This window comes from Sarcophilus harrisii, chromosome 2 (assembly GCF_902635505.1).
Source record: "Sarcophilus harrisii chromosome 2, mSarHar1.11, whole genome shotgun sequence".
NCBI classification, from domain to species: Eukaryota; Metazoa; Chordata; class Mammalia; order Dasyuromorphia; family Dasyuridae; genus Sarcophilus; species Sarcophilus harrisii.
The window spans coordinates 370,812,795-370,826,334 of NC_045427.1; the positions used below are offsets into that span (position 1 = coordinate 370,812,795).

Sequence of the window (13,540 nt, forward strand, 5' to 3'; positions counted from 1 at the left end):
GCTAAGTGTCTCCTGTAAGCACTGAAAAGGTATTGTGGAAAAGACCAAAGGAAAAAAACTACAGTACTTGCTCTCAAAGAGTTTACAGTAAGAATGTATGTGTACTTCCTTGAAGTATTCTAGACCAAAATAAGCTTTAGTGATCCCACCTTTCCCCCTTTTTATGTTCTCTTGTTTTGAAAAACTTAAAACAGAAAGCTTTGTGACTAGAGAAATGATCAACAAGAAATATTATTAAAAATCTAATGGGGAAAATGATTTTAAAAAAATATGGAAAGAAGAAAAGGTACTAAGTGAATGATAATTATGCTTGAGGTAGAAAGATACTGTTTGCATTTTGTGCTTAGGCAAGAATTGGTAGTTTGCCTATCAAAAGCTGCTAAGCAAAGTAGCATTGTGTCCCCTTAGTCTGCTGTAACTAACTGAAGTCTCATTTAGAAGTTCCTGTCAACAGACTCTCTCTTCCTTCCCCACTTTCTCCCTCCACCACAATATATTAATATATAACAGTGCTAGCAACCTGGCAGTTTGCTACAATGTTTCTCCAAGAGTGGTCAGTAAGAAGTACAGAGGTAGACCCTTCCTTCTAGCAAGTTCAGAGACAAGAGAAATTTTTGCCATGGTACGTGTTCATATTTTTGGTAGATATAACCAATAGGCTGCTCCCTCGATAGAAGAAAAAGTGACAGGTTGAAAGGAATCCCTCTCCAGCTTGTCAGAGAGACCAAAGTTTTTCTAAAAATAATGGATGAAGTACTTTGAAGTAAAATAAAATAAACAGAGGCATTTTGTTATCAGGATACTGGGAGAATGATGAAGGAATATGCCATAAAAGAAGGATGAGAAGTACCCCAAAACATTTAACATAAAATCTGATATGGAATAGATGCAGGCAGGGGCTTTGATTATCTCAGAAGAGAGGAAAAAAAACACCAATGGATTTGGAATTAGAAGATCAGGTGAATGTGATCTCTGCCAGTTATCACCTAAGTGTACCATCTGTGTGTTAGGTTAGACACTGTGGTAAGTACTGAGAGACATTTAAAAAGGCAAAAGGCAGTCCCTGCCCTCAAGATTTTTCCATGATCTCTAATGGTGGAGCCAAGCAAACAAATATGTACAAACAAGCTTGATAAATAAGGAAATGATTGAAGAAGACTTTAAATTAAGAAGATGTGTGTTCTCGTTGCTGACCATCTAGCTGCCCCAGGGAGACTATGCTTTAAAGGGCTTTGAAGCCTATTGATTCTGAAGGCAGTAGGGAGCCACTGAAGTGTAAATGAAAGTGTGACATCATCAGACCTGAATTTTAGGAAAATCACTTTAGTGCTGTATGTAGGATAGATTGGAGTAGGGAGAGACTAGAGATAGGCAGACTTACCAGAGATAGCTCAGAAGGCTCTTTCAATAATGAAGGCATGCAAGGAAGAGGGCCTGCATTGCAGTGGTGGCTCTATCAGAGAAGAATTGGCATATTTGAGAGATGTTGCAAAGGTGAGTAATCAATAAGTCTTGGCAATACATGGAGAGGTAGTAGGGAATTGAAGGTAACTGCTAAATTATGAGCCTGAGAGATTGGGAAGATGGTGTGGCCCTCTAAAATAAGACAGGGAAGGTAGGGGAAAACACGAATTTTGTTTTGGACATGTTGGATTTAAGAGATTTATTGGATATACAGTTTGAGTTGTCTGAGAGGCAGTTGGAAGTGCAAGACAAATCAATTGACCATTCTGGGTCTCATTTTCTTTATCTGTAAAGTGAGGGGAATTGTCCTACATGGCCTCTAAGGTTCCTTCCAGTTCTAAATTTATGATACCCCAGTTTTAGTGCTTTCCTCTCCAAATTATTTTATCTGCGTACATATTATTTAAAACCTCTATGAGGGCAGGGACAATTTAATTTTTGTCTTTGTATCCCAGTATTTCCAGAGTTCTACTCAGATGTCTCATCATGGTTTCAAAGTGATTCTGAATTCTTAAAGGCTTTGCCAACAGAATGTAAGAACCGGCAAGTTCTAACATGCTGAAAAGGTTTCAAGTATGGCCTTTGAAACAATTTTGAGAACTAAACTAGCTGAATATGAAGAGGCACATTATCAGACTAGACAATGAATGTTAGATCTTTTTTTTTTTTTTTTTTTTTTTTTATCATGACAATCCATGAAATGAAGAAAAATACAAAATGACCCTTTCTCCTATAAGGTTTCTTTCACTTGTGCAGTTATTACTGCAGAGGATGCCAGTAACAACACATTTTTAGACCATAACAAAACTTTAATTTTACTACTACTCTTATAACTGTGAGATACTTGTCCAGTAACTATTGTTTAATCATATGCTAGAACTTGATCATATCAATCTTAATATTCTCAACATAAATGAAACCAGAATAAAGACAAGTGCAGCTAAATGGAAGACTGACTCACAGATACTTCTTGTAAAAGAAAATAGTTGGTGGGGATAGGTTTTATTATATACCTAAAAGTAATAAGAAACAGTATTTTTATGGGATGTTTTGTCATTGTATACTACAATACTGATGATAAATATTTGTGTGAAGATTTACATTAAAAGAAAATTGGAACTTATACACTGATATTAGTTGCCTGAGAGTTAAGAAATAGCTAAATACTGTGAAGAACTTGATAAGAGACCCTTCAAATTAAATCAGTCTACACACACTTATCCTTGGAATAGCAGAATGAAAAGGTGGGAAATATATGGAAAAGCATGAAGGTTCAAGAAGGAGGAATGAAAGAGACCAGAGATTTGAATATCACACAAAAGCTTCCACACCTTAATATCATGAACATTTTTACTGGAAGAAAAAGAGGTAAGTACCGAACATGTTGAGGACCATAAGTAAAGGAAATATATTATATTTTACTAAACAAGAAAATATATGTTACTAAAGTGGGAGTTAACACTGAATTAAGTCTCTAGAGACTAATTCTTAATTAGTTTAAAAAAGAGAAAGATTGGAGCTCAAACATGATATTCCAGAAGGCAAAGAAGCTAAGACTACAACCAAGAATCACTTACCCAGCAAAATTAAGCATATTAAATCAAGGGGGGGGGGGGGGGGGGGGTATCATTCAACAAAATAGAAGGATTTCAAGCTTTCTTAAGGAGAAGACAAGAACTAAACCAAAAATGTGACCAAGATCCAAGAGAAGTGTAAACAGGTAAAAAGGGAAAAGAAAACATTAATTGATAGAGCTAAACTTTTTACATTTGTAGTATAGCTAGGAGAAATATACATAGAAGGTGTACATCTAAGGTATATTTGAAGGAATGACAAAAAATTAAGGAATGAGAAAGAGGAGTGCATTGGCTGCAGAAGAAAGGGAGAGAATGGTGTAAATTATTTCATTTGGAGAGGCTTGAAAGACATTAAGTGGAGAGTGAGCAATGAGCATCACTTGAACCTTACTCCCATCAGTATTGACTCAAAGAGAGAATGATATACACAATCAGTTGAATATAGAAATCAGTCTTACCTGACAGGGAAGTAGGAAAGGGCAAGATTGAGTAAAAAGGAGAAGAGGGGACAGGGCAGTGACAGAAGGGAGGGCAGATCATGTGTGGCAAACAATAGCAAAATACTGGTGAGGAAGGAGGGAAAGGGTGAAAGGAGAGAGAGGACAAATAGGATGAAGAATAGGTGGGAGGAAAATATACAGATAATAATCATAACTGTGAATGAGATGAACTCATAAAATAGAAGTGCATAGCAAAAGGGATCATCCACATCAGAATCCTACAATATGTTGTTTACAAGAAAAACATTTGAAGCAGAGGGGGACACACGGAGCAAAGGTAAGATTTGGAGCTTCAGCTGAAGTTAAAAAAAAAAAAAAAAAAAAACATTGATAGAAATCCTTATTTCAGACAAAATAAAAGCAAAAATCTAATTAAAAGAGATAGGAAAGGAAACTATATCTTGCTAAAGGGTACTATAGACAACGAAACAATATCAGTATTAAACATATATGCCTCAAGTAGTATAGCATGAGTTAGAGGAAGAAATAGACACCAATATTTTACTAGTATAGGATCTCAACTGTCCCTCACAGAATTTGATTAAATTAACCAAAAATAAACAAGACTGAAACTAAGGTAAATAGAATGTTAGCTACTATAAGCAAATTAGAAGAGTAAAGAATAGTCTTATCTGTCAAATCAATGGGAAGGGGAAGAATTCATGATCAAATAAGAGAGAGCATTATTAAATGCAAAGCAGATAATTTTGATTAATTTGTACAAAAGCCTTTTAATTTAATATAAACTAATGAAACCAGGATTAGAAGGAAAGCAAAAAGCTGGGAGACTTATCTTTGCAGCAAGTGTCTCTGATAAAGACCTCATTTCTCAAGTATATAGAGAACTGAGTCAAATTTATAATACAAGCCATTCCCCAAATGACAAATTATCAAAGATATTACAAGCAGTTTTCAGGTAAAGAACTCAAATCTATAGGCATATGAAGAAGTGCTCTAAATCACTTTTTTTCCCCATCTCCAGCAATTGGGGTTAAATGATTTGCCTAGAGTCACACAGCTAGGATGTGTTGTTGGCCAAATTTGAACTCAAGCCCTCCTGACTTAAGAGCTGGTGCTCTATCCACTGTACCACTTAGCTGCCCTCTCTAAATCACTTTTGATTAAAGAAATGCAAATTAAAACAACTTTGAGATGCCATACCTACCAGATTGGCCAATATGACAAAAAAGAAAAGTAATAAACATTGGTAGGAATGTGGAGAAATTGTGGCACTAATGCTCTGTGGGTAGAGTTGTGAACTGATCTAACCATTCTGGAGAGCAATTTGGAACTATGCCCGAAGGTTAGTATGCAACTAACCTTTGCATAGCATATTCCTTGACCCTCTGCTAGGTCTGTAACCCAGTCCCTGTATCTGTAAGGTCTGTAAATGGACCTTAAAAAAAGGAAAACTATCTACATGTGTAAAAATATTTATAGCATTCCTTTTGGTGGCAAATTGAGAACTGAGGGGATGCCTAGCAATTGAGCAACAGCTAAAGAAGAAATGGTATGTGAATGCAGTGGAAATTTTTTTGTGGTTTTTTTTTTTTTTTTTTTTTGGTAATAAGAAATGTTGAACGGGCAACTTTCAGAAAAACCTGGAAAGACTTGTACAAATTGTTACAAAGTAAATTGATCAGAACCAGGAAAACATTGCACACAGTATCAGCAACATTGTGTGATGATAAGCTATGATTGGCTCAGCTCTTCTCAGCAACGCAGTGATTCAACACAAGTACAAAGGATTCATGAAGGAAAAATGCTATCCATAACCAGATGAATAATTGATGAACTCTGAATACAAATTGAAGAATATTTTTTTCACTTTTTTCCCTTTTGATCTATTTCCCCTTTCAGAACTATGATTAATATGGAAATATATTTTACATGATGACATATGTATAAATTCTATTAAAATGCTTACTATCTTTGGAAGAGGAGGAAAGGAGAAAAATTTGAAACTCAGTCTTGTAAAAATGCTAAAAGATGTTTTCTTGACATGTAAGTGGGGGGGGGGAAGCACTTAAAAAAGAAAAAGGGAAACAATGAAGGGACAATGTACACTAGAAACAACTTAATACTAAAAATACATATTTATTTATTTCCTCTCCCCCCCCCCCCTTGCTGAGACAATTAGGGTTAAGTGACTTGCCCAGGGCCACACAGTTAGGAAGTGTTAAGTGTCTGAGATCAGATTTGAACTCAGGTCCTCCTGACTTCAGGGCTGGTGCTCTATCCACTGCCCCACCTAGCTGCCCCAATACTAATATATTTAAACAAATAATTGATCATTAAAATTGGAAATTAAGAACATATCGATCCCTGTTATAATAATTTTGTTTAAAAGTTTAACAAACACAAGGAATTGCTACAATAAAAAGACCAGAAAACCCAGCTAAGCACCTTATTCGTTATCTAACTTTTTTTTTTTTTTTTTTTTTTTTTTTTAGCTGAGGCAGTTGGGGTTAAGTGATTTGCTTGGGATCACACAGCTAGGAAGTGTTGTGTCTAAGACCAGATTCAAACTCAGGTTCTCCTGACTTGAGGGCTGGTGCTCTATCCACTATACCAACTAGCTGGCCTTACCTTATTTTCCAAATAAATAGAGATGACTGCCAAAGGCAATGAATGTCAGGTTAGAATATAAACTAATTTATAAAACTTTATGAAAAAGGCTGATGGAAAATTATGAATATATCATCTAATAATATGTAATATAATGGAGGACAAAACTATCTTTAAAAAGCCTTGGCAAGACATCTAACTAAGCAAAATCATTCTAGAGGCATTTAAAGATAAAAATAGGAGAATAACAAAACAAGTGGAAAAGATTTCTAAAAGTCATAACAAATACTCCCTCCAGTGATGGTGGAACTATCATATTTAGACCCTAACTTTACAATCCCAGGTTTGCTTTTGGGCAGGTATTAGTGGCACTCTGAGAATATGTAGGCAAAGCAGCCTGATAATATTAAAAGAGTGTGTGTGTGTGTGTGCATATAAAATATCAATGCTGGAAGTTACATAATGTGAGGGTATTGATGAATTAGTGGACAAGTATCTGAAAGAAAAGAAGATAACAAAAGCATGGAGGGGGGGGAGGAAGTTTCAGACCTTGTTCATAATGAAAAATGGTGACCAAGAGAGCATTAATATTGTCAGCCTATATGCCTTCTTTATGCAGAATATTTATGGGAATCATATATATCATGGATATGTTAGTGAAAAACAGACAGGCTTTCAAAAGGAATAATCAGTAATTGAAAGATACAGAATAAGAGGATCTCATTTTGCTTGTTTGGTGATTCTTAAGAATAAAATATTAATATACTCTTTTTCAACACAGTGTCTTCAGCTCATATGTTAAAATTATTCAGGGTTATTTATTTATTTTTAAATTTTAATAGCCTTTTATTTACAGGTTATATGTATGGGCAACTTTACCATGTTGACAATTGCCAAACCTCTTGTTCCAATTTTTCCCCTCCTTCCCCCCACCCCCTCCCCCAGATGGCAGGATGACCAGTAGATGTTAAATATATTAAAATATAAATTAGATACACAATAAGTATACAAGACCAAACCGTTATTTTGCTGTACAAAAAGAATTGGACTCTGAAATGTTGTACAATTAGCCTGTGAAGGAAATCAAAAATGCAGGTGGGCAAAAATATAGGGATTGGGAATTAAGTGTAATGGTTCTTAGTCATCTCCCAGAGTTCTTCGCTGGGTGTAGCTGGTTCAGTTCATTACTGCTCCATTGGAACTGATTTGGTTCATCTCATTGCTGAGAATGGCCAGGCCCATCAGAATTGGTCATTATATAGTATCGTTGTTGAAGTATATAATGATCTCTTGGCCCTGCTTGTTTCACTCAGCATCAGTTCGTATAAGTCTCTCCAGGCCTTTCTATTCAGGGTTATTTGAAAGAAATAACAGAACCTGTATTCTGTTCAGTGACTGTCTTATCATAAACATCAGAGAAAGCATAAAAGAGGAAAATGTAGTTTTCATTTTTATGATGAAATGTAGACTTCTCTATTTGTGTTTGTATCCCCAGTCGGTAGCATATAATTGGCACTTTGTAATGATTGCCCAACTAGGTTGATATAGTGAGGTATCTTCTGAACAGGTAAATAAGCCCTCAAAGTAATAAGGGGTCAATTATATTAACAGAGAAATTTTTCTGGTGGAATGTTTGGCTATGTACTTGTCAGCATCTTTAGATAAAAGCATTTACTTCAAACTAGCTTTTGGGTGAAGCTTTGTGAAAGTCAGAGATGGATTCTCTACTTTAAAGCTTATAGTAAAAATATATATATATAGCTTATTATGAAAAGGACCCGGGTTTAAATTCCACAGTGTTGCTTACTGCCAACTGAACAAATCCACTAAACTTAATTCCCTGGACCTCAATTTCTTCATTTGCAAAATCGAGACATTGGAATAGATCAAGGTTTTTAAGCTGAGGCCCACTTACCCATTGTGGACAGATTTCAAAGTTAATAAACTGGATGGGAAAAAAATACATCTTTATTTCAATGTAATTTGTTTCTTCTGTAATATTATGTATTTTAAAAACATTCTCCTGAAAAGGGAACTGTGGGCTTCCCCAGATTGCCAAACGGCTCTACAACACCATACAAAAAAGTTAAGAACCTTGGGGTCCTCTTTCAGCTCCAGTACTATAAACCTAAATCTAGAAACATGGCTACTCAGGAAGCTAATTCTTTTTATTCTCACCAGCTAGATGGGAGCTAACTCTTAACATGTGGTATCTTTTTCACTTATTTTTGACAGATGGGAACAGAGAGCCAGAACCAGATTCTTCTAGAACATGCTGCATTGAGAGATACAGTTAATGCTTTGATCAGTGACCAAAAGCTCCAGGAAATATTCAGTCGAGGTAAGAACAGATAGTTTCCTGTGCCCTGAGCTACTTAGAACAAACCTATGGCCAGTGTTTAAGATGGTGAAATTGTGCACCATGTTCTTTTCCTGACTAAAATAAACCAAGTAATATAGTTTATGCTCAGCAGTAAAGATGTGCAACTTTGGAGTTATGTAAAATTTCTCTTACATATGTTATTTCATAAGAGATTAAAAAGTCCACCCCAACACACATTTCATCTAGTGATCCAAGTTGGCATTGACTATTGCTTTGCTTATTTACCACTTCCTTTTCCCCAGTGACTCTTGTAAATATTTCGATTCATTGGCATGGGATACCCAAATGTTATTGTGACTCTACAGGCAAAGAAAGTCTAAGCAGATTTAAGTAGGAAAATTGACCTGCTGGAAGGATGAAGAAAGGGGAAAAAACAGGGGAGAGAAAGAGTTAAGACTGTGTGAGGTGTAACTGAGTATAAAGGCGACTAAAAGATGAATGTAGTTTTTGACTTAGTAAGGACTCAAATGTCTGTGAAATAACCAGCTGGGTTCAGCAGAATAGTCTTAATATATCAGAAACAATTGTAGCATGAGAGGGACATTATCCATCAAGAGGATCAGTTAAATAAGGAGAAGATCACTATTACATGCTGTTGGAGTAGCATTCTCCTAAGAAAACAAGGTTTAAAATTTGATAGGTTATTAGCATAGAAGCTGTATCTTTTTTGCCCACATTGAGCTTTCTACCCCCTCTTTTTGAAGAAGTGATGTATCATTCCTAAGCCCAATGGTTTATTCAGTTTATTAATTTTCCTTTTTTTTAAACCCAATATAAACTTTTAAATTTTTTATATAATTTTTTAAATAAAATTTTAAATTTTTCTTTGTCCCTTAACAAAGGAATATAAATCTAAGTGTTTTAGAAAGTCTGAGAAGTTCCCAAATAAATGACAGAATTATGGGAGATTTTTAGAGGAACAATGTAAAGTTTTATTTTAGGTATTTCCATATCTTTTAGATGGCTAAATATGGTAGATCTATCTTTTCCAATTTATTTACCTCTGCTTGGAAACTGACAACACAAATTTAACTGACCAATATAAATATTAATGCTGTACAATATTCTGCTTTGATTGCCCTGGTAAAATGGAACTGACATTGGGCTTTTTATCATTGATGCTGACTGATTTCACTTCTAGGTCCCTATAGTGTCAAAGGCCAGAGGGTCAAAGTGTACCAGCCAGAAGGTGAAGAAGGTTGGATCTGTGGTGTTGTAAGCCGACAAGACTCTCTCACTCGTCTTATGGAGGTATCTTTGTCAGAGGTGAGAACCTTGGGGCATTTAGTTTGCATTTTTTTATATAAGGTACTATCGTGTTTCAGAATCCCAGCAATAGTTTAAGAATAGTAAGCAAATGACTATATGTGGCTTTAAAAAAAATCAATTCTTACAAGTTTGCTTTTCTTTTGAATTGTGAATGGAAGTGAAAAGAACAGAAAATAAAATACTTGTTCATTTGAAAAGGGTAAGAGGGGCAAAGAATATATTGCAAATATGGATTTCTGAAGTTCTTGAAATGTACTTTGCTCATAGAATACAAGATATGGTTTCTAACAAAATAGATGAACTGAGAAACAGTCTAGACTCAGTAATAAAATGCTTTATGATCAAGAAGTGGATGAAAAATATTTCTTAGAAAAATAAATGTATTTACTATTCTGAATTGGTTTCAAGCCTTTACTTTTGCAGACACACTTAGTGCAAATATTGCGAGTTGTATATGATTAGTTTCAGAAGCATTTTCACTCTTCTGGTCTCAGTAACATATAAAAGAAGAGTTTGATAGTATAGAAGTAGAAAAAGTCATTTCTAAGAAAAACCATGAATGTTGAGTTAATTGATAATATGTCATTGATTTCTTTTGGCTACTAAGTTTAAATGTCTTTTATTCTCATGATCCTTGCCATCTTGCTCCAACCTCTCATCAAATCTGAAAATTATCATAGAGTGGTGAGATTAAATCAGTGGATCCCAGATTGATACATGTGATGTTGATGGACAACTCTGCTTCTCAGAATGAGGTACAGTAATTCACTGAGTCTCTGGGAGTAATGCAAATAAAGTCTTGCCTTTATTGTTTAATCTGTACTTACTCTGCATACTAAAGGAAATGTTGGATATTAATTATTGTACCTCCTTTTCTTCCCCATTACTGTCCCTGCTCCACATTTCCTCCCTCCACCCCCAAAATACATACATATACTTTTTCTTTCCCATTGCATCATTAATAGTAGCTCCATTTAAGGTAAGAGTGAATAAGAGGGGATGTTGTTGTTTTACATATTCCATAGTGAGCCTTTCCAATCACAGTCCTGTTATTTACCAGTCACTTCTCAGATTTAAAGCCAAAAGACCAAATTTTTGCCTTCTTAGTTGTTTTATCCAGTCTCATATGTTTGAAAGATGTACTGGACCTAATTATCTTATTAAACTTATAGAATGATAATTTTTTTTTAATTAAAGCTTTTTATTTACAAAATATATGCATGGGTAATTTTTCCAAGATTGACTCTTGCAAAATCTTTTGTTCCAAATTTTCCTCGCCTTCCTCCCATCCCCTAGCTGGCAGGTAGTCCAATACATATTAAATCCAATATATGTATACATATTTATACAGTTACCTTGCTGCACAAGAAAAATCAGATCAAGAAGGAAGAAAAAGAAAAACTGAGAAAAAAAACAAAATGCAAGCAAATAACAATGGAGAGAGTGAGAATGTTGTGTTGTATTCCACATTCTGTTCCCACAGTTCTCTGAGTGTAAATGCTCTCTTCATCGCTGAATAATTGGAACTGGTTTGAATCATCTCATTGTTGAAGAGAGCCATGTCTATCAGAATTGATCATCGTACAGTCTTGTTGTTGCCGTGTATAATGATCTCCTGGTTCTGCTCATTTCATTTAGCATCAGTTTATGTAAGTCTCTCCAAGCATCTCTGAAATCATCCTGTTGGTCGTTTCTTACAGAACAATAATATTCCATAGCATTCATATAACATAACTTACTTCAGTCATTCTCCAGTTGATGGGCATCCATTCAATTTTCAGTTCCTTGGCACTACAAAAAGGGCTGCCACAAACATTTTTGCACATGTGGGTCCCTTTCCCCCCTTAAAGATCTCTTTGGGATGTAAGCCCAGTAGAAACACTGCTGGATCAAAGGGTATGCACAGTTTGATAACTTTTTGAGTATAGTTCCAAACTGCTCTCCAGAATGGCTGGATCCAGAATGATAAATAAATTAAAGAGAAACTGCATTTCATTCATTGCTGTGTTGATGGGCTCCAGAGGGTATTTGAAATCTTATGATAACATTTTCTTAGTGCCTCCTACAGTATGCAACACTCACTGAGTTAATCAGAATTGTTGCCATTGTATATTATAAAAGGAGCTTGTATCAGTTAAATTGAATGTGAAATTTCTTCAAGCTAAAGCCACCTGTCAGTGTCTTTTCAGTATTGTTTCCACAGCTCTTTATTGATGTTGTTGCCTGAGTTCTTTCTTCTAGGCAAGATACTCTTCATGAAGCTCTATAGACATCATTTTTGCCCTAATAGAGTGCTGTGAGGGCTGGGTCAAACATACAAGGAATGTTTGAATATTTGTCATCCCTTAGTATAATACTTCTGATCGTAATATCTTTCAGTGCACTGTATGATGAGAACAGTGAAGATGATGATAAAGTGCAGAATGTATGGAACTGGCAGTAAGGATCAAAACAGTGAAAGAAAACAGATTATCAGCGTTTTATCAGTTAAAAAACATAGGAATAAAAATAAGTAGATCCAAGACCAGTATTTAATGAATTCAAATAAATGAGAGTCCTTAAGACTGAGGAAAAATGTATAATTATTGCCCATTGTTAACTAAATGGCCAACAATCACAATTAAAGAAATGCTTGTGGATAGCATATTTTAAGACTTTGTCTAGCAGAACACCTTATTGTGCTCTACAGACAGCCCTGAGAAGAATCTCTATGATTCAGAATAAGATGCCCAGACTAAGTAAATCAAAGTTATAAACCATCAGCAAATACTGTTCAAGACTATCTAGTGACTGACATGAATCACAGAAGACCAGCTGGATCTCTGGGCAATTCTTTAAAAGAAAGATAGTTCTCAGGAAATCATTATACACGGCAATAAGAAGATTATAGATGATCAATTCTGATGGACGTGACTCTCTTCAACAATGAGATGATTCAGACCATTTCTGATTGTTTAGTGATGAAGAGAGCCATCTATACCCAGGAAGAGGACTGTGGGAACTGAGTTTGGTTCACATCATAGCATTTTCCCTCTTTTTGTTGTTGTTTGCTTGCATTTTATTTTGCTTCTCTTTTTTTCTGGTTTGATTTGATTTTTCTTGTGTGGCAAGATAATTATATAAATATGTATGCATATTTAGATTTAGATTTAACATATATTTCTACCATGTTTAACATATATTGGGCTACTTGCCATCTAGAGGAGGGGATGGGGGAAGGGGAAGGAAAATTGGAATACGAGGTTTTGCAAGGGCTAATTTTGAATACTTGTCCACACATGTGTTTTGAAAAATAGCTTTAATAAAAGAAAATAAATAAATAAAAGATGGTTCTTTCTAGTCCTCTGCTACAGTGATGTGAGACCATTCTCACCAGTGATGCCTAACTTAATTCCATGGGCTCTGACATTATTACTACTGAATTGTTATAAGAGATCTGCCTGTGACAATATTGTAGTTTACACTTTTTTTCTTCAAATTTATTCTTTTGTGAAGTAGAAAATTTGGGAGATTGTTAGTAAAGCTCCATAATTCATACACATATTTGGAACTTGTGGCAAGAGCAAATGGTAGTATCTCTTTAACTGCTGAGGTGTTTGTTTATATGTCAGATAGATACATGATGAAATTCTTTTTTCTTTAAAGAATCCATAAATCCCTTATCTTGCAAAGATTGGAAGTTGGCATTTTATACTAGAACATTCTAGTATGTGAGAATATGTATATTTTGAATCCTTGTGAATTTTTCATATGACCTTTGCCACGCAGATAATCTTTTA

At 35.0% G+C, this 13,540-nt stretch overlaps 1 protein-coding gene across 3 annotated transcripts in view; it reads left to right on the top strand.

Moving 5' to 3' along the window:
• The window catches only part of KDM3B (lysine demethylase 3B), a 59,911-nt gene that overhangs the window by 21,371 nt on the left and 25,000 nt on the right, over window positions 1–13,540 (top strand). For all 3 annotated transcript variants that reach the window (XM_031953344.1, XM_031953342.1, XM_031953343.1), the window contains exons 4-6: window positions 8,345–8,450; window positions 9,634–9,758; window positions 10,442–10,516. In XM_031953344.1, the coding sequence (XP_031809204.1) occupies window positions 8,345–8,450; window positions 9,634–9,758; window positions 10,442–10,516 (306 nt within the window). The remainder of the gene's footprint in view (window positions 1–8,344; window positions 8,451–9,633; window positions 9,759–10,441; window positions 10,517–13,540) is intronic.